This window comes from Excalfactoria chinensis, chromosome 3 (genome assembly GCF_039878825.1).
Source record: "Excalfactoria chinensis isolate bCotChi1 chromosome 3, bCotChi1.hap2, whole genome shotgun sequence".
Taxonomy (NCBI): Eukaryota; Metazoa; Chordata; class Aves; order Galliformes; family Phasianidae; genus Excalfactoria; species Excalfactoria chinensis.
In genome coordinates this window covers 85,506,818-85,532,202 of record NC_092827.1, presented here as the reverse complement: position 1 = coordinate 85,532,202, position 25,385 = coordinate 85,506,818, and the positions used below count along the sequence as shown (strand labels likewise).

At 37.1% G+C, this 25,385-nt stretch overlaps 1 protein-coding gene and 1 pseudogene across 1 annotated transcript in view; one reads left to right on the top strand and one right to left on the bottom strand.

The window, feature by feature from the left end:
- LOC140249940 (uncharacterized) overlaps window positions 1-5,567 on the top strand; it is a 47,041-nt pseudogene extending 41,474 nt beyond the window's left edge.
- Window positions 5,568-8,072: 2,505 nt separating this feature from the next.
- Window positions 8,073-25,385, bottom strand: part of CENPF (centromere protein F) — a 35,270-nt gene continuing 17,957 nt past the window's right edge. Inside the window, exons 11-20 of the mRNA XM_072332374.1 lie at window positions 24,983-25,118; window positions 20,492-23,898; window positions 16,718-18,982; window positions 16,020-16,172; window positions 14,776-14,952; window positions 13,903-14,064; window positions 12,429-12,609; window positions 11,541-12,017; window positions 9,872-10,065; window positions 8,073-8,546 (exon numbers count right to left, since the gene is read on the bottom strand). Coding sequence (XP_072188475.1) covers window positions 8,337-8,546; window positions 9,872-10,065; window positions 11,541-12,017; window positions 12,429-12,609; window positions 13,903-14,064; window positions 14,776-14,952; window positions 16,020-16,172; window positions 16,718-18,982; window positions 20,492-23,898; window positions 24,983-25,118 — 7,362 coding nt within the window. The 3' untranslated portion in view covers window positions 8,073-8,336. The remainder of the gene's footprint in view (window positions 8,547-9,871; window positions 10,066-11,540; window positions 12,018-12,428; window positions 12,610-13,902; window positions 14,065-14,775; window positions 14,953-16,019; window positions 16,173-16,717; window positions 18,983-20,491; window positions 23,899-24,982; window positions 25,119-25,385) is intronic.

Sequence of the window (25,385 nt, the reverse complement as noted above, 5' to 3'; positions counted from 1 at the left end):
AGCTCTATCCTGAGTCACACTGAAACAGACACAGAAGAAAGAAAGCTCAATTCTTAGCCTTATCTCTTACACGTTCTTTGCTTTGCCCTTCTTCAAGTGCTATGGCCTCCCGACTTAGCCCATCATGTCTTATGGGGTCACCTTACAAGGAGATGTATCAGCAAGCAAGTGTGGCTTAGGATGCTAATGTGATAATTACAGGCTTAATCATCAAAGTGAACAAACAATTTACCATCAGTCACTTACAAGCACTCTGCACTGTTACCACTTAAATACAGGTTTTTGTAATATACCATAATGCTGCATGTGGGGAAGTTTCAAATGTAAACCAGTAAAAATAAAAATGATTGTTGTGAGTTAAGCACAGGAACCAGGCTTATCATTCTCAAAACAACAAATGTCATTGATCTCGTATGTAGACTCCTGCCTCAAAACCAGTACTGACCCCATGACAGGCAGAAGGGGAAATGTATTGTAAAGCAGATTCTATTCTGCATAGAACCTAAAGTAGGCATTTTGGACTTTGCCACAGTAACATGGTTAGTATTTATTCTCACTGAAATTTCTAAAGTTTCAACTTCTTAAACTTCTTCTGAAGTTTTAACTGGACATATTCATTCACTGCCTGCTCTGGCAGTGTATAAGGTATACTGACATGTTGCTCTCCTTCCTATTTCATTTGTGTGTGTGCAGTGGCAAGTGCTCATCTCTTCAAGAACAAAGGTACTTGTCTACATAAATCAGGGTTTTCACATATGGAGACAACTGGAAAAATGTGTAGAAAATGTAAACAGATGACCATCACCAAACTTGGTCTGTCTCACAGCCACAGGACATGTGCATACCTTCACATCTGTATAGCTGACAACTTTGATTAGTCACTGAAATCAAGCACAATCTGCTCTCCAGGTCGTGCTTTAGTTATAGGTCAACAAGCTTCAAGAATACATCTAGAGTGGAAAGGAAAAAAGCATTTACAAAGTGAATACAGAGGATCAAGTCTGCTGACTCAGCACTGCAGATCTGACAGCAAGCTCTAATGGTCTTCAGCCTTCCATAGCCTTGGACACTGTACTGATTCTTCCCATTCGTGGGAGGTTCACTTTAGCAGATCACTTGAAAAATCAGAATACAAATATAAAATTGCCTTTTAACATCAAGAAAGAGCGGTCTTCTGGGTAGGTTTTAATAAATTTTAGATTAGTTCAGAAATTACAGCAAGTATTGATTTAAAGTCGTGGCGGTCAGGGGCTGAAGTTTTTCTTTTCACTATTCTTGAGTATTTCTTCATGTCTGTGTCAAGACCGTAAACCTCTCAAAAGAAAAACAAATCCCTTGGATATCGAAGACTACAAACATCAAAAAAACACCTGTGTATAGATGTATGGGAGCCACATACGTGGGAACTGCCCCCATATTTTCTTGCCAGAGCTAAAAGCTAAGCTAGAAGAGTGATTCAGTTTCAAAGCACTGGACATTATGCATTTAGAGCTCACAAAGAGTGGATTATCTATCGTCCCTAGTGTACTTCAACAAGAAGAATGAGTTTTCTGTTAAAATGCTTAATATTCAGAGATCACTATATTGACCTTCAAATTGAACTTGAGTTTTAAGATTTTCCCAATAACTTACTCAAAATCTGCTGAGCTTCTAATTCCACCCGTCCCTTTTCCCTTCTACATGACAGCTCTTAGAGTCCTTTTTCTGTCATGAATTCCCACAGTCACCTTCCAAAGAACAAAATGACATGGTTTGATTTTGGTTGGCATTTCATTGCTTCTGCTGTGGCCTTGCTTCTGTGCTTTGTCCTAACACTGGATGCATTCTGCAGAGGGATTTAGCTAAAGAAAGTTAAACCTGAGTGCAAAATTTCTCGCAAAAGAAAGATAACATCTCTGAGACTACTTTAGTGAGCTAAAGGAAATAAATGAATGGGTTAGAGGCAACAAAAGTGAAACATCTACTTAAATGAAACCTCATTTCAGTCTTTTTCTGTAGTTAATTAAGTATTGAGGAAAATGGATGTAGAAAGCACATTTTAAAGCAATCAAGTACTGCCAGAAATCAAACCAGCAATTTGAAAAGAGAACAGCTCTGCTCTCTGGCACCTGACAAAATAAGATATGTGACAGGGAACAATATGTACAGTACTGCTTAATTGAGAGGCAAGGAGAAGAATAATCACAGATGCATTACTGAACTTATAGAAGTTATCTCTAGTATCCCACTGGGATGATACAAATTTGTGGAATCCTCCTGACTGTTATAGCAAGCCAGCAATCTCTTACATTCCCATCAATATTTTTACATTGTACCCTAGGTAGCAATGCAGAAATAGCAACTGAGTTGTCTGAAAATGTGAGACTTGCCTTTAAAATGACTTCCAGCACACACTTTCTTCAGCTAGAAAAGAAATGAGAAATAAGTGGGGAAGAAATCTTCATTGAAGTTTGCTCTGTTAACATTCTTTGATAGAGCTCTTCAAAGCACCCTTTACCAATTTCTATGTGAGTGAGCGTGGCTATTCAACTGTCACTCCTGCATCAGGTTTAGCTCACCGTCTTCAGTGTCAATATCAGAGCAAAGACGAGACTTCAGTCAGACCTCCTATCCTTCAGCTCTGTATCCAAACACAGCATCATCTGTGTCCATGAACTTAATTGTCTTAGAAGCTTTGGCAGCACTTTCACATTCTATTTGCTGCCATTGATTCGCTAACTGTATATTTTTTCTATGTAATTTTTGCATGTCAGGAGGACGCTTGTAACATGAGCAACATACTGCTGTGTCAAAGAAGACAGTAATTGGGACTGAGACAGCTAAATGAACTGGTAACCTTCGAATTCTTATAAAGAACACCATTTAGAGGATGTACAGTTAATGTGAGATTGCTGTTTAGAGTCTCTGATATAAACTATTATTTTCAGGCGTAACAGCCTGCCTCACTAGATTTATTGACCTGAAGATAGTGCCAGGAACCAGAAACTTAAATAACAAGAGGTACAAGATCAGGTAACCCAAGTTAAACAAGGAGCTAAGTAAGTATGAAATATTAAGATCTCAGAATCACAAAACATACCCTTTCCTTCTGTAATTGCCCATAAGAAAATGGCAAGAGAAAAAATGCACAGGGATGGCATATTGACCATCTCCATTGCAACTTCTAGCCCATGATCTGATCTTAATTAAAAAGGATTCCAACTGTGGTGCTCCTTAGAAGAATTAAAGTCTTCAGTCAGTGCCAGACAACAACTAAAGCCACACACACTTAAGAATTAACAAGAGAACTGATTTTCAGCACAGGGTCGAAAGAATACCGAACATTTATCTTTGTGTATAGCGAATAAAAAATTGAAGTACTCTCCAGCCAACATTAATAATTTCCCACTCTGCTATTTTGCCTCTGAAAGAATGCAGTAATCTGATGTGGATACACAGACTTCACAAAAAAAGTGTCATCCTTCACAACAGCAGAGGCACTTACACTGCATTTCATGTGGTACTCAGCAGGCCTTTTAACAAGAGAACCATGGAACACCACCCAGTGCCAAGAGCAGATTCTCAGTATGTTTTCATCTAATTTATAAAATTTAGTCATAGAAAAGCAAAACACTGAAAGATTCTGACTTTCCTGTGCACTCATAAATCACCAGCGCATTCACCTGGATATTTCACTAGCTGAAAAGTGAAGAGTACGTAATGTGTTTATTTCTTCTAGGAAGAAAAACAAACTCAAAAATGTAAAAAGCCAAGCTGATTTAGCCATTTTTTAGCTACATCACGGTTTTATCTGTTCTAAACTCTACACTACAGTATTCAGTTGTGCACATTTTTGTCTGAAAACATATAGGTAACAAAGGCATACCTATCCTTCTGTCATAGGATAAATATGTAGGTCACTCCAAAAATAATGTCTCTATTTGCTTACATGGAAAGTACAACAGTTACAGGGCACAATAACACAATTTGACAGAGCAAATGTGCAGCTACAAAACACTGCTTTTCAACACAGCTACCACTGTTAGCTATGCATTTGGCCAGCAATAAACAAGAGCCTGAATTCTGCACTTTTAAAAATCAACACCTGTGGAGGGGACCCCCAGTTCACAGCTGCTAAGAGGGCACTGTTGCTGAGAAAACATTGCCCATGCAGTCCATCTTTCATCAGCCCAAACAGATCGGAGTCAGAAGGTGCCAAATCCAGACTACGCAGTGGGTGTGGTAGGACTGTCTGGCCAAGGTTGTCAATGTACTTCACAGCCTTCAAACTGGTACGGGGCCTGAAATTTCATTGTTGCAAGAGGAAGATCGCCTTCTTCTCTGTCCTGGCTCTTGAAGCTTGAGCTTTCAGCTTATTCAGCATCATGATGTACAAGACAGAGTTAATGACTTGTTCAGGTTTTGGGAAATCCAGAAGAATAGTCCCTTTCCAGTCTCAAAAGACAATGCGCATCAGTTTAGGTGCTGAGGGCTGCATCTTGATCTTTTTCTTTGACAGGGATTTCACATGTCACCACTCCATGGACTGCCATTTTGACTCTAGTTCGTAGTGGTGACATCACACGTTACCATCAGTAATGATACGACCCATTAAACTCCCACCTTCAGCCTTTTATTTGTTCAATAGGTCCTGACAAACCTGTGCATGATGTTCTTTCTGTTCTTGTGTAAGCATTTGTGCAGCCCACCTGGTGCAAACTGAAATATTCCAACATTACTACTGTTGTTTTCAATGTACTGAAGTCGATTCTCAGCAGCATACTCAGTTCGATGGTTATAACCCACCAGTTCACATGGATGAACTGATCAAGATGCTTTTCATTTTGTGGTGTGACAGCTGTGCATGGCCATCTAGAACATGGCTTGTCTTTCACATCTTCATTATTGCTGCTGAAATGCACCATCCACCCCCTTATTGTGCTCACACCCACTGTTTGGTCTCCACAAACATTCAGTGTCAGTGGGTGCCATTTTTCCCACATGGAGAAATTCAGTGACACACCTTTACACCCCATGTACTTTCACATCAGATGCCGTTGTGCCAGACTGCCCCTCTGCTGCTATCAGTAGCACAGCAACAAAGTGCAATAGAATATTGGTGGGAAGGTTCAGTCTCTACTGACATACCACCAGCATAAGCCCATGCTCAGTAAACAATGTTTATTATGCTAGGACTTAATTTTAAAAAGGAAGAATTTCACCAGTTCTACCCAAGTAGTAGTTGAGAGATTGTAGCTCTGTTATGAGTGGTGCAGGGCTTACTCAGGTCTGCCACTGCTGTTCTGCTGTTTCTGCACTCTGAGCTGAAAAGGCGGGGCAGAATCCAACCTGGGAGCATTTAAATTTGGCAAATGAGAGGGTAATTCAAACACTGGTCCTTAACAGTAATCTTACAAAAGCAGTAGCCAAAGAAATCTCTTTTAATGTTTTTCTTTAATTCCTAGGTAACGCGGAGAAGAATAGTTCAAAGCCTAAAGAAAGAACTGAACGCAACTCAACCGGATCCTTCCAACAGCAGTAACAGCACACTGCAAAAGGACACCAGCATTCTGGCAAAATACTTTTAGTCTACAACCTATGACATTTCAAAAAGCAACCAAAATTAGCAAGGCTAGCAAGCTAAATTATATAAACACCAGTTACAGTCTAAACCTTGGGCAAACAGGAAAACTAGGAAGAGATCCAGCTAATGCATCTTCCTGTTACGTGACATATCATCACTATGACAACAGCCAGGTCACTGTGCTGAGAACAGTGCCAGAGCACCAAGGACTGCATGTATACAGGGGCTTCAGAATCCAAATAGAAATCTAGACGTAAATGTCTTTTCATCCATTCCTGATAGCTGACACCATCAAAACACACTCCCTATGCGGTCCTCTTACTAGCAATCCTGATGAGGCATCTTGATTTTCTCCTATCACGTGCTTGATTTACTGATAGGTTGGAAATTAAGTTTTAGATCCAGCTTTCAAAACCTTATATGAATTGTGACCTGAACTCTCACTGGTTTGCAATAGGATATAAAATATTAAGTCCCACTTTTAAGTTATTTAGGTATTTGTTTAAGTAAAGATCTCTTGAAAATCTTAACCCTGTTTTAGTTCATATCCAAAAACTAAGATTAGTGACTACTACAGTACACAGAAGTAATGGAGAACAAACAAATACTGTGATCTTTCAAATTGTAAATGTTTCACACTTAGCAAAATCTAAGAGCTTATAAAACGCCAACATGGCCAAATAGGAAAAGATGTGACTACAAGAGCCCTGATTTTGCCCTTTAGTAATGATATTTACTCTATTAAAATTAGTTGTTTGAACTTTTCTGGTTAAGATTAAATAGCTTTCTAAAGATAGATGTTTTTTCCATGCTCTTCTCCAAGTGGGACACTTTTCAAGGCATCAAATGAAAATAGAAAAACAGAGATGAGAATAAATAAAACAGTCCAGTATTGCATCTTCTATTGTTACCACTATTTTCCCACTCGCATTTCTATTTCAAGATCTTTGTAATGAGTGTTAACTAAAATAAAAAATAATAATAATAAAAATAAATAAATAAATAAAAAGCTACATACAATTCCATAGAAAAGCTCTATATAGTTTAACAGTGAAAATATTTATTTATCTGAAATACTTTAACTTTTATGAGCAGCCTTGTTGGAACACTGACAGAAGCTGAGGCAGTCAATCTGCATTCTTTAAGATGGGCCTCTTCTGGTCTCCCTGGAAGTTGCCATAGGGATTGTTTTAATTACCTAATATCTGAGTGAACAAACAACCAGAGAAGCGTAAGAAGAAACCACAAGACCTGCTGATCCTGATGCCAGCAGTAGATGTGTGTAGTCACTGAAGGATAACTTGTATGAAAGGTTTCATATTTTCCATAAAGTATATGGAATATTTTGGTTTGTCAGATTTGTTTGAGATAAATGCTGAAATTCTTCAATGATCAATAGACCAATGAGTAGATCAGTTTCTTCTTGTGTAGAGCATTCTACCTGACAGTGCTGTCAGTAAGGCAGAGTAACATTTCTTCCGTGTTTTTGAGAGAGACCAAGCTGACCAACAGTACAACCTGAAGTAGAACCTTATCTTTGTATCATTAGAGAAGCACTTGTTATACTCTGAAGTTCAACTTAATTGGAAAGAAAATGCTATTGCTCCAAGAACTCTTTTTCAGGCAGTAGAAAACATTACTACCTATCCATTTTGAAAGAAGAAATGACATCTTTCTGATGGAAGAACATGGTAACATCCCCCTTCCATGTTGCTTGGAGTCATAGAGTACTATTGTTTGTGTACTGGCGCTTGATTTTCCTAATACTTGGGTAGGTGAGCACAATCAATATGAATGATTGGAAAAGTAATTTCAGTTGGATAACGACTGGTTGAGTTGATGGGAGCTTTTTTCTCTTGCACAGAACTGCTCTACTTTAGATGCTTTTTCTGGCTGAGTTACTGCTATCTCTGCTGTTTTTTTTTAAAATCCATTTGTTAAAACAGTTATAAGTCAATTATCTTAATCATAATATTCATATAAAATGTCTCATTTAAGGCCAAGAATCGTAAGAGTGAAGAGTGAGTTCCTACAGAGCCAGCCATTATTGGTAGAGTGAGTACTATGTGTTGTCAAAGTGTCCATTTTTCAGAGGCGATGATTAACACAAACATCTTCAGCTACCGTCAAAGCCAGAGTATACCAGAAGGTACAAAGAGACAGATTACAGATGACAGTTAATATCAAGGAAAATGGACAATCCTTTCTGGATTTGTTTGGACCAGGTCTTTTCTTCGCACAATTTTTACAGGTGGAAGAAGTTATATGGAAACCGCTGTGCACTGGATTCAGCTTCTATTTGGTTATACGTGTATTTGCAGGTAAAAATGAAATTGCTGCCTCATTTTGAGTCATGAAAAAGTGGTTGCCTCATTTTTCCTGGAATCTAATGGTTTTAGAGATGCTCAAGTGATCTTAATTTCCATTTGTAAATCACCCTTCTGTACACAGGACGAACAGCAACAATGGCAACACGCAGTCTGTTTTTTGGTTTAGTGGTTTAATATTTTTTACAAGCTTATATAGCATTATTTACAGAAAACTCTACAGAAGATCTGTTCTTTCATAATCATCCTACAACTTTTAGTTCCGTGTCCCATTATGACTCCACAACTGTTAGTACATATTCAAGAACAAGATCTGAAGGATATTGTTAACCATTTGATCAGAAAAAAAGATATTGACCCCCATATAGGTCTGATACTTATTTGAAAAACATGAAATATTGTTTTTCCATGATCAGTTGTGCTGAGCTGTAATTAAATTCACAGATTTATTGCACCTTACAGTTTTCTTGCTGTTGGTCTTGCTTGGATAGTGCTTGTTCATTTCGGGAATTTTTGGCTTTGTGAATCATATGAGTCTCCCTAATATTGTCAGAGACAATATTTGTGGATTGCTTATATGGCCAAAGAGGTGACCTTGAAGAAGATTTCATCGGTGAAAAAGCTGTTCTTGCTTGGGACTGCTGTTCATCATCTATCTGTAACACAAACAGAAATGTTCTGTTTTACTGGTAATGGTGAACTGTTAGCTTTCTGCAGGTCAAAAGTCTCAGAGCAACAGACTAACTGTTGGGAATTTGGATAAAAAGTGCTTCGGCAAAGAGGAGGACTGACTCAGAAATAATTCCCTCACATAAGATAAAATCAGGTTACTACTGATTGCTTCTTCTTTGCTGTAATCTTGACTGTGTCCAGTGAGAGCCTACAACAGGCTTATGCAGTGCTGGTAGGTGATTAGTAGGTAATTTCTTGGAGCCATGATTTCCTTCCTTTTTGTGCTACTCTGTTGTTTCATTTTTTTGTTTGCTTGTTTTTTCCTCCAACAAACACCCTCCATTTGGTTCTGAACTTATAGGAAAACATACGTAAGTGACTGTAAACAAATAATACATTTACTGGTATCACTTAAAGTAACAATAATGAGAGACCTCCAGACAATGCTTGTAGGCAGCAGCAAGTTCTGATGTGGCAAATTAGAAGTTCATGCAGGTGTCAGGTAAAATAAGTATCAATATATATATATTTTCGAATTCTGGTTGCTCGGCTTTAAAACAGCATAGTTAACAACTATGGAGGGAATACCAGACAACAAAAGATTTACTTCTATCCTGAGGTTGGACCATTTTCCGTAATCTGCAAAGAATTTGCATCAGCTTAGAAAGAATGCCTTATTCTGATGTGCTGTGAAACACGTAGCAGTGTGCCACATTAATGAAAACACTTCTGAGTTTACTTAAACTTTACTAAACCTTTTCTTTCTCTAATGAAATCATCATTCAGAACATAACTCAGTATTATTTATTTTGGTAACCTCAAACTCTGCTAATTGCAACATTAAATTTGCTCCTTATTATCTAAGTGTTCTCTGTTTACATGTTTAACACTCTCAAATATCTGTAATTACTTTATAACCTTTTAGAAAGTGGAACTTGAAGAAAAGTTGGCAGAAAAATTTAATCCTCGACTCTTCACTTGCAAAGGTTGTTACGCTTTTCACTTATTTCTGATAGCTAAAAAAACTGTAGTACAAAAATTATCTGTTCTTTAATACTAAACAAAAGAAATCAAAAATATATCTGCACTTCCTTTACATTTCCAAGTAGATTTCCCTATGAGGTCACAAACTACATCAATTTGCAGGTTGCTAGCATGGTCTTGACTTCTATGTTTTAGTGAGTCAGTGTTTATGATCTTACTTCCGCTCTACTCAGAGTGATTTGAGTCAGATGAATACGCTTAGTGAACATATTGGCTTTCCCCATGTCTTTCATTCACAGATACGCATACGCATTTTAAAAATTACCTTTTGTGGTTTGCTGCCACCAGGTGTCGAATAGGAGTGCTCACCAAGATGATCCCATCTTCCTGTTCGTACATCTTGTGTAGGTAAGGGCAAGTTCTCACTTTGGGAAACCAGATGAGGACTGGTCCATAGATTGAGGGTGGTTCTACGTAAAATATAAGGGCTAACCCTTTCAGCGGGGATATCAGCAAAACCTGGAATACAAACAGTTTCTATTAAATACGGCCAAATAACAAACACTTTTTCCTCAAATGAATGGGCCTTCTTTTTTCCACCATGGGAGATTTAAGCAGCTGATGACAATCAATAATTTGTCCAACTGAAAATCTAAAAGATTACTGAATTGCTCTTCTGTAGTCCAAATTTCATATGCAAGTCCTGAAAACAATAGGCAAAGTACAACAGTAATTTTATACAGCAAAGCTTTTCTGACAAGTGTTGGGTCTTTTTTTTTTTTAATAGGTATGTCATCATCTGGAGACAAGTTTCAGCCTGAAAACACATGTACTGTTTTAACTAGCATTTAGTCAGAATACACTGTATCACAACATTATTCTTATGCTATACAGTTATAAATTCTTTATTTTAGAGCTGTATTGTTACAGATTCTGTTATCTCGCTATTGAGTCTAGAAGTCAAATATTAACTGATGCGCATGTCCTCAAGGAGGTATATTTTCATAAAAATAATAATGCTGGTAAGAAAATGAATTGCAAATAATGTATCGGCTTAGAAGTCCTGATTTCTGTGAGTGACCACTGAAGCTGAGGCAACTTTACAGTTTGTCTTAAGATTACCACTGCATTTATTATAAAAAGCTACTTAATAAGCAGTTGAACACACAATATATTTTTCAAACCCTAATTTGTGCATTCTTCTCAGATACTTTTTGCTTTAGCAAACTGATATATGGAATATCAGGCCACCTAATTCCATCCTGTTAATAGATGAAACATAACCCTCATGTAGTTGTGAAGGTACTGCTGCTGAGAGCTGGAAACAGTTTTGGCTTGGGAGATTTTAAATCATCCACTACAGAGCCAGGTGGAATCCACCATGCCCAGAATGGGACAGCAGCAACCCACAGCCCCACCACCAAGTGCCAGCCAGGCAAACCCCATGCAGTTATTAACCACCTCTTTGAACAGAAAGGAGTAATACCAAAGAAGCTGAAACACTACAAACATGAGTCCATCCCAGCACAGTATTCCAAGATTCCCACCTTGTGTCCTTTTAAGATTAGATTCACTCTACATCTACTTGTCTCTAAGTTTCAATTACTTCAGAGATAAGTTTTTAATGACTAGAGCAACCCATGTTCCCTAAAAACTTTGCTGCTGCTAATATATAATGTTTATCATCTGACACATGAATTACCACAGAGTACAAAATTCAACTGATCCTGGCAGTTGCACTCTATAATTAAACTGTCATCTATAAAACCAACGTAAATGTATTATGATGGTCTAGCAACAGAGTTTCACGAATGCCAAACTGGCATTAAGCTGTCACAACGCCCATTGACTACTTTCTTCAGTGTCACCAAAAATGTTTAGCACTGTCACCTTCTTACCCAAAGCAAAACTAATTCAGCAAAAGAAACAAACAAAACCACCCGTCACACTCGGAGATTGTTTGTCTGTGTACAAAAAAAAAAAGTTATAAATACCTCTTTTAACTACTTCTGGAAGCCCATCTGGCTCATAGTCTGAGTTCTCCTGATTCTCCAAGTTCTGACAGGTATCATCCTTCCTCTTTTTTTTTGAGCTAGTCTCTGGCAAAGGAGATCTTGGTTCTCCATTGTCCTTTCTGGTGTCTTCACATCTCTGTCTTTTAGTAGAAGGCTTAGTAGTATCTTCATCCCATCTCATCTCTTTGTCAGACTGACTGCTCACTGTTGATGAGCTACCTGAATTCAGTGAAGAGCTGCTGACGGCATCACTTGTCAGCTGTTTCAGCTGACCATTCAACAAAGTGACTTGCATTTCTAGCATCTCATTTGCTTCCTCAAGTTTATAGTATTTAACGATTAGAGAGCAGTATTTCTCCAAGTTCTCATTTGCCTCTCTGGTTTTCACTTCCACAGCTTCCTGTAATTCTTCCAGTTCTAACTTCATTTCTTCCATAACGGCATTCTCATCAGTACCTTCCAAAGTAAAGTGTCTTTGCTCATATAAATGAAGTTTTGTTTTTTAAAAAATGCACATATAAGAATTATAATACAATTGTCCCACACCTTATGATTAATTACACACGCACTACAACTGTGCTACCACAAAAAATAAGTGACAATCCGTAACAAAATCAGTCATATTTTATGCATGGTAGAGTATTTGCTGAACAGAAAACAAACACAATATTCCAAAAGAAACCTTGATCAGTGCATAGGCAAACATTTTTTCTGTCCTTTGGTAGCTTCATAACACAACCTTCAAATTTAAGTTTAAAAATCGTGCTCTATATTAGGGCTGCTTATGCAAATTGGCACTTTAGGGAAAAAACTTACTAACTAACACATGACTATAAAAACATTAAAATTACATCTAGCTTTAATTACCTTCTTTTTCTGACACGCTTTGATTTTTCTTCTTTAGTAGTTCTTCATACTCAGCTAATTGTTTCTGCAGCACTTCCTTTTCCTGTTCCATCTGCTTACAGGATTTAATCCACAGCTGCACTTCACTCTGGACAAATTCTTTTTCCTTGCTTAGTTGAACTATAGTGTTAACATTGTCAGCCTACAAATAAAAAATAGTTATTGCACCAGAAACATAATTCTTGTGTTTAAACATTACACTATTAACCTCAAGTGTTACATGCTATTAATTATAGACTATGGCTGTAACATGGATTTGCTTGCTTGTTTTTGTACAGTCTCGTTATAGCAGCTCTTTTATCACAAGAAACTGTGAAGTACTCTTCTAGACAGATACATTTACGAGATTAACTTTGCAGAAAACCCTCCACTTAACATCCCCTCAGTGTCCTCATACAATAAAGCACTGCATTCCAGGTAATGTAATTCAAACCAATATTCTAAAGTTTACATCATTCTCCTAGTTGGTCTTTCTTGTCCCTAATGCATCACACTGACCACAGGCAAGATAGTACAGGCCTGGTTTGCACTCTGTCTTTCAGGTATACTACTCCGAGCAGCATCAGATCTCCCCTTCCATCATCTTCCACTCTCCTGTGCTGCTCCTTGCTCATCTGCACCACACAGTAAGCACAGCTGGCAGCTTTGTGTCATACAGTTACAGTGCCATGGGAACTATATTTTGTCACTGGTACATATCCTGCAGTATTAAATCATCACACTGTTGGTGTTAAACAGATTAATTAACAATCAACACTACAGTGGAGGGAAGAAAGAAATTACAAGCAAGGTGAACGTGTTGCAATTCAACACTTAATTGCAAGGATGCTCAATCAATTACGAATCTTCAAGAGCCTTCTAGAGAGAGAATCTCATTTCAGAAGAAGAAGCAAGAATTTGGAGACAGATCAATCAGAGACAGAAGCAGTGCAAAAAATGATGAGAAACATGCAGAGGAAACTAATAAACAGACATTCAGTTACTTGGACAGTTAAACTGTTACCAAATTATCAATTGTGCACAGTAAACAGAGCTCCTAGAATTGATATACTCTCAAGAATCAAAGATTAATGCTTAAAACAGAACATCCTCAACACCACCCACAAACAGAAAAAAAATGCAATGCAAAGTCACTTTGATTGTATTCCAACCACATTAATACCAGCTGTAATTTTTAAGGTAAATAACAGACTGTTGTGCTTAGCATCACAAACCTATTACAGGTGATCTTGGTTGTAGTACACGTAACTCACTTTTTCTAATGTAGATCAATAGTAACAATATTTTCTCCATGCCCTGTGTTCTCATTAGAGAAACAAAGGTTGATTCAGAGTCAAACCAAAGCTCTGCAGCAGTGGCTCCAGTCCCACATTTTCTTTAGTGTGCTCTGCCTTTGGTCTCACATAATCAGCAATGCTTGCGTATTTTTTCTCACCTTAAGTTTTAGGAGTTCTCCTAAGGTCTGATTAGCTTCTTTAAGAGAATTATTTAGTTCTTCTTTAGTTGACTTCAAATGCTCAATCTCCAATTTTTGTGAGCTGATGAAGTGTTCTAATGAATTCATCTTTTCTTGACAGGCCTCAATTTGTATTTCATTCTAGAGGAAAAAGAAAAAAACAGGCCTAATTACCATGATGCTAAAAAGGACATCCAGTTATACTTTGAAGATATACTTAACAGCATATCAGTGCCAACAGGAATTTCATAGCAAGTTTGCTTGGTACATTTTGAGGAGTTTAAAGCTGGAAGGCTAATTTGTCTTAAGTATAAATACATTTTGTATACCTGCATCTCGCCTTTAGGAAGTCTGCAGTTTGAAAGCCCTTATATAGGGCTTAAACATATGTGTCTCCTCCATAGAAAAAAATGGCTCTTCATATATGATATGGCTAATGCTACTGCATTTCCATCAAATTTGTCATTATAGTCTCCAGTGGTTAACTTTTCCTCACCATACCTACCAAAACAACTGTTTCCCAGACTAAAATACACTGCTGTTCTCCCTTCTTCAAGTGTATAGTCCCAACTAAGTTACATGTATGTATACACACACACACACACACACACACACACACACACACACAGATGCTTAACAGTTATTGAATTTTGAGGCAAAAATCGCCTTTTACTGTTTTCTATATGAAACAAAAAGTAAAATTAATACTTAATGAGTTCTGAGGTAAGCATATATAGAGTTTGGAAACACTGTTGCCATAGTTCCTTTTGCAATACAATCAGGAAATTTTTGTAAAACACCTATAACTTAATTAAAAAATCATAGCACTAATCTTTCCATTTTCTTGTTTACCTTTCTGTTTGCTTCCTTCAAAGCGTTCTGATGCTCTTTCTCTGTTTGAAGTAGTCTGTCTTGGAATTCTGATATTTCTCTTTTCATTATATTTTCTTTTTCTTCCAGTTCTTTCTGGACTGCCACCAAACTCTTTGTCAGATCATGTTTTTCTGACACAACTAAATGCAAGTCAATCTAAAAACAGTAAGAGCACATTATTAGAGGTTAGAATTTTAACACTGGAGGATCAATTTACCTGTTAATCTATTTGACTTTATAACTGAAACTTCCAAAGACATCTCAGTTATGCAAATTTTGTGATGGCTAAACACTGTAACCAAAGAAGGGAAAACCCTGACCACAAAGAGGCAAGACAGAAGATAGAGGAAAGTCTTTACAAAATAAAAACTAAAAGCTGACTGGTAGGTACACTAAGTGTAAGTTTGCCAATACCATTAAATTAAGCAGCGCAGCCAAAACCAAAGCTTAACATCTGCATAAGGCATAAGATTGTTCCTCCAGAGTGACTTGAAAGATTAAGGGTCATCTCTCACTCTATCAAAGTTAACAAAGCTTTCTAAGTATTCTCATGTTGATTTACTTTCATGACAGTACTTTTTGGACACATGCACAAAAGGAAATTTTATTTCCATACAGGGTTTCTGAAAGTTGCAGAAATCTCAGTTCTTCTTCCACCCAAATCCTCAGTGCCAGAACAGAGCTAAGTCCTTGGTCATAAAATTTTGTCAGTATCATTAGTAGGTCAGAAGGTCACTTAAGCTCATTTAAGATGTAATATTATTCACAAATAAACAAGCCTTACAGTCATCACCATGGTAAAAAGCAGTCTGAGTATTAAATAGGAACATCTTAAACACCCATAATCTGTTTCTTCCTTGAATTTTTATTGAAAACAATTTGTTCTTTAAATCAAGCTTGAGAAACGTGACAATTTTTCATCTAAAATTCTCAGCCTAATGATTGAATGACTGCAATAGAGAATTCTTGGCAGCAAAAGATTTTCAGATAGCCAACTGTGGCATTTTCATTAAGAAAACAGTTCAATACCTTCAACAGAAAGGGGAAAAAGATTTGACTAATCATCGTTCTATCTCAGAATGGAACATTACACATTCAGGAACTTGTAAGCAAGAACCTGAAATAATAGGTCATTAGCAGAGTCCCTTGACCAGCCTCCATGCATTCTTAATGATAGTAAGTCTGGCCTTGAACACAGACATACTACATATGCAGTAACTTACTTTGTTCTGTTCTGAATGTTCTTGAAGGAGTTGTATTTGTTCAGCAAGCTTCTTCCTCTCCATAGTAAATTCTTCCTGTAATTTGGAGATCGCCTGTTCAGCATCACTTAGCTGGACTTCCAGCTCGATACGATTTTCAGTCTGCTCATTTACCTGAAATTAAATTTTCCATCATTACTTTTATTAAGTGTTATGACCTCTGAAGAATTTTCTTGCATAAATATAAGCAGTTCTAAAGATGGGTTAATTTACTCCCCTAGCTGGCCCAGCCCCAAGTGTGGGTTACAACAGGCTATTGCCATTCTGACACAGCATTTGTCCAACTGGTGTTTCACTTTTTGTTGAGCTCTCCAAATACTTATTCTTAATATAAAAACTCATGCACCCAATATTTGCCTTTCCTCTTTTTCTTCTACAGGAAAAAGGAAAATATCCCACATTATTTGATTACTTCTATGTCTACTTTCAAGCAATCTTTTCATTCACTGCACACAAAACAACATCCTGCTTTCCAGCACTAACTACAGTGCAAACGTGTTATTACATTGAGAAAATAACTTCAAAAATAGGTTGCTTACTGTAAAAGTCTGAGGTTAAAGTTATTTTAACATATAATTTATTAAGGAAGTGGTAAGCCCAGAGGACATGTTATCCTTATTCTTTAAAAGGGAATTCAGCTCTCCTGGAAATGATATTACCTTTTTATATAAAGCAGTCTTTTCACAAAGTGCAGATTCCAGCTCTTTCTCAAGGTCATTATAGGACATTTTTAGAATATTCAGGATATCTGGAAAGGTTCCATTATCAGAAAAAGGTTGTGCCTTCAGCTTCAACTCAACAATTAAATTCTGCAGCTTTTGTTTTTCCTGGTGCCAGCATTCACGCTCTTGTACCATGCATGTCAACTCTGAAGACAGTTCCTCTGTTTCTTTTATCTGCTGTTGAAAAGCAAGATTTTCCTGTATCTTTTCTTCCAGCTTCTGTTTATATTCCATCACTTCTTGAGCAAGTAATTCCCTTATGTGATCTGACTTCATATTTTCATTTTTTAATTCCTGACACTCCTGTAATAGCATTATTTTATCTTGCTCAAGACAAGCCACCTGATTATTCAAGACTTGCTCTTTTGCTCTAACAACTGCTTCCTCCCTGGAAGAAAACTCTAACTTCTCACTCACACCTTTGAGTTCAGTTCTTAACAATAACACAGCATTTTCAAACACATCTTTGATTTGCATCTTTTCTTTCTCCTTTTCTTCTAATAGCTTTGCTGTAGTCAAATTTGAAGACTCCAGTTCAAGGATCCTTTCTTGTTTCTCTTTTGAATCTTTAGCCAAACACTCTTTTTGTGAGGTGAGATCACCAATTTGTGACTGAAGACATTTCACCTTTTCATTCATCTCTTCCTTCTCTGCTGTCAGCGTCTCTACCTCTGCTTTTGCAGACTCCATCTGAACAACTGCATCTTCTAGATTTTCCTCTGACATTTCCAATTCTCTTTCAAGCCTCTCTAGTTTATCCAGAAGAGCATCAGATTTCCGTTCATTCTCTTTCAGCTTTTCAGCAATGTGGCGTTTTTTTCTCTCATCAGATTCAATTTTTATTTTCAGTTTCTCCATTCCTTCTCGCATTTGATTTACTTCTTCCTGTGCTGAGTTCAGTCTAGCAGCAAGTTCACGTTTTTCTGTTATCAAGCTGTCTAAATACCTGGAAAGCTTTGAATTTTCGATTTCCAATGTACTCAGTTTACTCTGCATCATTTCAGATTCTCTCACAAGCACCTCCTTCTCTTTGTTCAAATCTGCCACTTGGTTTTGGAGTTTTTCTTCTTCCAACCTGAAAGACAACGCGTCCTTTTCTGAACTTTGCAGAAGGTGATCTTTTTCATCTGACAGCTGATCTGTAGCAGACTTTGCAGTCTCAAGCAGATTTGTTTGTATCTTTACTTCACTCTCTAATCTTCTAATGATTTCGGCAGAATCCTCCTTATTTGTTTCTAACTCTTGTAATTTCTCCTGTAGCTTATTGTACTCTTTATCTAATTCTTTTTTGTTTTCAGGCAAAACACTCTGTTCTTGACTAACATTGTTTCTCTCAGCTGTGACTAAAACAAGCTGCTCTTGAAGGCTAGGAATGGTTCTCAGGTTAATTTCCCTGTCCCCATCTAACTGCTGACACTTTGCCTGAAGAATTTCAGCATTACCTTCTACAAACAAGGCATGCACCTCCATATTAGCTTGCTCGGATTTTGTCTGCCTCTGCTCATTTTCAGCTCCAAGAAACAGATCATGACAGTCTGCCTTGGTCGCTTTAATATCATCCAGTCTATCGGCTGTATTAGACAAACAAATTTCATTTGTATTCTGCTTAGAACTTATTTTCTCAGGTTCTTTTTCTAAAGACACCACTCCATGAGATAACTGCTGCTTATTGACAGAAACTGAGCCCAGTTTTTCCTTTATGCCACTGTTCTCTTCCTTTTCTACAGCAGTTTCTTCCAATTCTGCCAAAGCAGAGTTCTCCAGAGTTAACTGTGCATTCTCAAAGTCCACCTGTGAGTTTAATTCATTGACTTCCATGATAAAATCAACATTTTTGAGGCCTTCTGTTCCATAGATCAGCTTTGAATTTTCAACAGCTTTTTGCTTTATCTCTTCCTGATGAGTTGAGAAATCCTCTGAACTTAAAAGTATGCTATTATTAGAAAACGACAGTGCGCTATCATGATGTGAAGAGCTGGCATTTTTACCTGACAGATTTCTACATTCTTCTCCTCTATGAAACTTGTCAGAACAAGCTTCTACTAATTTTTCTTCAGTGGTCTCAGTAGCATCTTCATGCACATCTGTCTTTCCTACAGCTGTTTTCTCCAATGGGATTAGTTTTGGTTTACTGTTTCCCAGCACCGGGGTTCCAACAGGCACTCCCAGTTGATAACAACTGTTGTTTTCTTGCTGAGTGGTCTGCAAAGTTAAAGAATAGTATTAAAAAAAAAAAACAAAAACACATAAACAACAACAAAAAATTGAAAGTGAGTCTTAAAATTTATCTTAAGCCATAAAGAATTGAGACTCTGCTTTCCTATAGAAAGAATTTACAAATTTACAAATACACATATATTTGGCTGAAAAGTTTTAGTGACATTGAAGGAGAAATTTCACTCAGGTTTAACGAAGAACTAAATGCAAAGATATCACATTCCTTGATATTTTAGGTAAACAGATACCCTGGTGACATAGTATAAATTAGTATCATTAATGGGAGAATTGTTTCATGTTCACCATTTATTAGACATCAGAGAATCTTTAAGAGGGACAAGCCCCAGATCAAAGCATCCCTTCTCACAGTTACCAGAGATGGATTTACATTTGGTAATCGCACACTCTCATTTGAAAAATAACAAATGACTGACACTGAAAACAGAGGACATGAAAAAGGAATTGTGACAGAAGGGAGAACTTGAATGATCTGTACACTAAGTACTCCATTTTGAAAGAGCTCCAGCTGTGTATGGTGAAGAACTGTACCTCTTTCTTTAGGCGTCTGTGTATCAGTGTGGATGCTCTAACTGCTACTCGTGAGCAACACATACAACTGGAAGATTTTATTTTTTCATAAGGAACAGTTACTCAGTGTTCTACAGCCAAAATAGAAATCTTCTAAATGCTCTGAATGTGAGAGTAGTGTTAAGGTATCAGTTCCAGGCCTGCATTAGCTAGTTGCTAGGACTTAACAGCTAAAACTGGAATTCTCCCAAGCAGGAAATGTACTCTTTAGACCTACTTTCAGGGTGAATTAGTAGAATATAGTTGTGTGCACAAACTGAAGTGGTTCTCCTCCATTCTAAATGTTCTGCCACACACAAGACTCTTTAAAAAGAGTAGTAAAATCTAGCTCATTTGTTTCATGCCATCTACAGAGCTGAAAGAAATGACAGCACTAACATTCAAGATTCTCATTCTCTTACGTATTTTGAAGGAATTGAATCTGAATTGAAAATACCTGTTCTACTACCAGCTAGTTTTGGTTGGCTGCTGAGGTTATTATAGGGAATTAGAGGTGGGAAAACAGTACTACTTTGATTGATATCATCTCATAAAAGAACATGGGAAGTACAGGCACCTTCAACAGCATGTATAAAATCAGAAAAGACCTACACTTGCAAACATGGCACACAGCACACTCACACCAGCTAGCAATGCAGAATACACACTGGCACAGACTTGAAGAAAGAGCAAAAAAGGAGCATAATGTACTACACAAAGCTAACAGACAAGAGCTGCTGACTTTGTTGTTTCTCACGATTGCCTGTGATGCATGTCAAGAATGAAGTCAGAGATTATTGTTCTACTTTCTCTAAACAGTACCACTTCCATGGATACAACTTTAAATGTATTTCATTTTTAATATCTAAAATCCAAATTTGGCTTCACCACAAATCAAGGTTTACAAAAAGCCTTGCAATTACTTACATTTTCAGTATCAGAGCACAGCAGTGAGGGAGAACCTGAATTAAGGACTTGTAGTCGGAGACTTGCTGTTATATTGTTGAAAGACAGATTCTCAGTTTTTCCTCCTTCTGTCAATTTGCACTCCATCTCTGTAGTCAGGTAATTCGGTTTCTGCTGCCATTCTTTCTTATCAGACAGATTTTGTAGTTTATCTGTTTCTTTTCTCTCAGAAAGCATAATATTTTTCAACTCTTGTATTTCCTCAGTTTTCATATTCTTTTGAATATGAAGTTGATTTTGAAGCACCTTGATGACCTTCTCATATATCTGACATAGCATTTCAAGTTCTTTGATTCTGCCCTCAGGACTAGATTTGCTGGGAGTACTACTCCTGAGCTCTTCAACAGAGTCCAGTATGTGGCCGCTATCATCTTTTTCAATCCAAACTTTAGCTGCATCTTCTGAAATTCCTTCTACAGAACTTTTCAGCTGATTAATTTCCTCTGTCCATTTGCACACAGCACTGTTACAAGAATTATCACCATTACTTACTTCTGAGAAAGTGACATCCAGTAAAGAGTCTGCAGACTTAGTTTCATCTAATCTAGACTGCGTATCATTTTGGCTAGAAGACAGTGGAATTCTCAGAGAATCTTTATGAGCACTGCTCATACTTGCTGACAGTGCAGAATGTTCTGCCTTCAGTATTTTAATACAAGACTGTAGCTCCATTACCTTTGATATCATACTACAGTGCTGTTCAAACAGCTTTATATGCTCATTCTGGAAACAGAAAAACTTCTCTTTTATTTCCGCAAAGTGAATTCTGACTTCTTCACTGGACAATTTTAAGTCTTCATAGTCAGAACTGGATCCAGTACTGTGTTCTTTAAATCTGAATGATGTTTCCTTACTGCCACAGTCCATTCTCAAATCGCTGTTATCACTTGGATCAACAAGTTCATCTTGAAAAGCAGCTTTGTCAGTTCTCAAATTTGTATTGATTATGTTCTCTTTCTCCTCTGCCACTCTATTAATATCTCTGATGCCATTCGTTTTTGAATCTTTAAATGCTATGTTCTCATTCTGCAACCTCTCACATATTTTCTCCAGTTCATTCAGTTTGTTTGTTATTACTTGCAAAGAGGATGACAAGACCAACTCATCCATTCCTCTTTTGCCACAATTGTGAGAAACATCATCATCATTATCCTCCAACTGGCTATCTTCACTTAGTGATCTAAGCTGAGAATATGAAGCTTTCAGTTCCTTAACACACAGCAGTTCTCGCTGCAGTGTCTCTTTCTCTATCAGACTTTCCTCAAGTTCTGTTTCCATCTTTTTTAAAGCAGTCTTCAGTTGCATCACTTCTAACCTGTAGTTCTCCAGGGAGATCTCCCTGTCCTCCAAGTCCATTTGAAGAAGCTCAAGATTAACTTGGCATTTATTCAATTCTATATCCTTTTCTTCCACGGTCTTCCTCAACTGGTCTGAACAGGGACTCCTTTCACAACTAAAGTCATATGGTAGAGGTTCACTTTTTGTTTCTAATTCCTTCGCCAATTGTTCCTTACCTTGGATATACACAGTATCGTGTTGCTCTTCAACTGCATTTTGATTTGCCTTGACATTTGATGTTTCTTGTTTTACACAGTCAAGCTCAGGAGAGGGTACACATTCAATGTCAGAAAAACCTGACTGCAGTTGCTGAAGTTCTTGAATCAGATTCTTTTTTATTTCTTCTGAGGCTATTAGCTTATGCAGTATATCTTTATTTTCATTAAGTACCAATTTTTCTTCTTTTTCTAATTCTGCTTTCTTTTCCTCAAATACAACGGTCTGTTGTCTCAGAATGTTCATCACATTCACATTTTCGTCTTCCACCAGCTTATACCTTGCTTGCAAAACCTTCAGCTCTCTTGATATTTCTTCAGTTCTTGCTTCCAGACATTGTTTTTCCTCCTTATGTTTTCTGGACATTTCAGAAATTATTTCTTTTTTTTCCTTTAAATTATTAGAAATATTTCTGTTTGCTTCCATTAAAGTTATTTGGTTTTGTTCTAAATCTCGGCTTAAATCCTTAAGGGTTGCATTTTCTTCAGTAAGTTCCTCAATTTCTTTGCTATACAAACAAATTACTGAAGACATGTCCTTCTTTTCTGAATCCCACGTCTCAGACATGAGCTTCAGCTCTCTTACTGCATCTTCAAGGAATTTATTATTAATCTTTAAGTCCTGAATCTCTGCTTGTTGGTTCTCCAGTCTTTCTCTCAGAGATTGCAGTTGCATGTCCCTTTTCTCAATAATAGCGACTGTTTTTCTAATAGATTTCTGATGTGCTGAAATATCTGCTTGCAAGTTACTCATGTGCTGGTTAGTTTCTGATACAAAGCTTTCATGCTGGGGTTCTACATCACATAATCTTTCTTCTCTTTCACTGTCAATTTTCAGTAAGTCTTCATCCTGATGCTGTTGAACTGAGTTCAGCTGCTCTTGAGCCACTGGGGAAATCTCAAAAGAAGAGATCCGATCCTGTAAGGCCATCAGATCCTTCATTTTTTCTGCTCCTAGCACAGCTCTCACACATCCATGACCCTTGGAAACAGACTTATTTGCTGCTAGCTGCTTATTATCTAGAAGAGTTTCATCCTGACCACTTTGTAAACCACCTTCTCTATCTTCTGTCATTTCAGAAGTATCTTTTGCTTTGACAAGACAGCAGATTTTTTCATATTCCCCGAGCAGTTCATGATAATATTGCTCCCTTTGCAATCCTTCACTTGCTGCTAATTGCATCTTTTCTTCTAGTTCACTAACTTGGTTAGTAAGCTGTAATATTTTACAGGACATATTTTCTATGTCTTTACAGTACTTTTTGTCAGAACATTCCGCTTCCCGTCGAAGTTCATCACAAACTTTTCTCTGTTCATCCAGTTCTGAGCTTTTACATCCTAGCATGTCTCTAAGCTCTTTGATTTCTATGTCCTTACAGTCTCTTTCAGTTTCCATTATTTTGAATTTCTCACTGTGTTCATGATTTTCAATTTGCTGCTTTTGGAGGGAACTCTCCAAGTCACTAATATGAATCAGCATATCTTCCTTTTCCAACTTAAGTTTATTTATAACATGATCGTTTTCATTTCTCCATTGAGAAAAAGCATCTGTTTCTTTTTTTAATTCTTCACATTCTCTCTGCTTGAATCCAAGGAGTCTCTGCAAAGTTTCCAACTCTTCCTCTATTTTACTTATTTTACAGTCTTGTTCTTTAATATGATTTTCTTTCTCCTTGAGCAGACTTTCAGTAGAATGTTGCTGCTTTTCCATGTCAGCTAAAGCTAGTTTCAGTTTCTCCAAGGAAAGGGAGTTCTCTTGCTTTATAAATTTCTCTTCTAGTAACTTCAGCTCTGCTTCCTGAGAAGTATTCTTATCTGCAACAGAGAACACCGTCAGAACTTTGCTAGAAACTATTGGCCAATTTGATAGTCTTGTAACTGAAAAATGACCACTTACTTTTACTGTTTACTACTTTTATTCTAGTGCAGTGTATTACTCTTAAATTACCTCACTGGACAAAAAGAAAAGGTTATTCGTATATCTTTAGGCTATCAGACTCTGTATACTCATAGACATTGTCCACTTTCAGTTCTACAGTCTGATAGAAGTCTGCACTACAGCCTAGTCAGTACATACTTGTCAGGAAATTATCTGTTGTTTCTATGCCTCATTTTCACAGTTCTTGTAACATTCCAGTATGACCCTCTCACAGATCAATCTCTCACTCCTTTTCTGACAAACGATGTTAAATTTTACCAGTCATTTTTCAGATAGCCATAGTTGTTACACTGCTTTGATAAGAAATAGAGAATAGTAGAAAATAATGAAAAGGACACTATATTCCACTTGATAGCCGCTAAAAGATGCAAACTGCAGGTCAGAAGCACCATTGCCTTTCAGGTGGTAAATCTGGTGATTAATTTTCAAGAGAAAAGAATCAACTTCAAAAGTCTTCCTTTGAAATCTCAGACAAAGCTTCAATTCCACACAGAAACAAGTGGGAATCAATAGCCTTTCATCTGATTCTGTGGAACGATGAAGTATATTTTGTATTTCAACTGAGTTACTATAAAAATTTGTTCTCAATTAGGACCAGTCACTGCAAGGAACACCAAACATCCATGCTTACATAATGTTTTCCTCTTTTTTTTCCTTAAAGAATTCAAATGCACAATAAGAAAACAGAAGTTTCCTGGTTTAAATATACTCTATGAAATTCATTTTTCTGCTAAGGTCAGAGAGCTTCAGTTACTTTCAGAATTATATATCTTCAGAAATTGCATATGTTTAGACAAAAAATTAATTTTCACATAGGTCAAAGTTAAGAATATCATTGTAGTCGTATCCCAAGGTAGAAATCTTTTTTCTTAATCCACAGTCAGACTAACAGTACTGCAGCAAACATGCACTGTTAAGAAAGTAACAATGGACATGCAAACTTAAAAATGTGTAACTCACTTTTCATCTCTTCTGCGAAGCTCTGGCTCTGCTTTAGAGATTGCTTGACTGCTCCTAATTCTTCTTCAAGCTGCCGGATTTCTCTCAGTTTTTTTTCATGCTGTGAGTCAAGAAGGTTTTTCTCCTTCTTCACTTCCTAAAACAACATCAAATAAGACCATATTTCATATACTTTTCCAAGAAGTTCAAAGAACTTTTTTCATTTAAGTCAGAAAGAAGCTATTCCACTAAGTCCTCTCCGGACAGCTGGTCTTGGCTTCCTAAGTGCTGCCTGAGAACATTAACTGAATGAGTTGACAGTATCTCAGGGATGCTGCCAGTTGACATTGTTAGGTACCCATTGTTTACACACAGCAAATAGCTCCAAATAACATAGCTCAAGCAGACAGGATAGAACATGTCC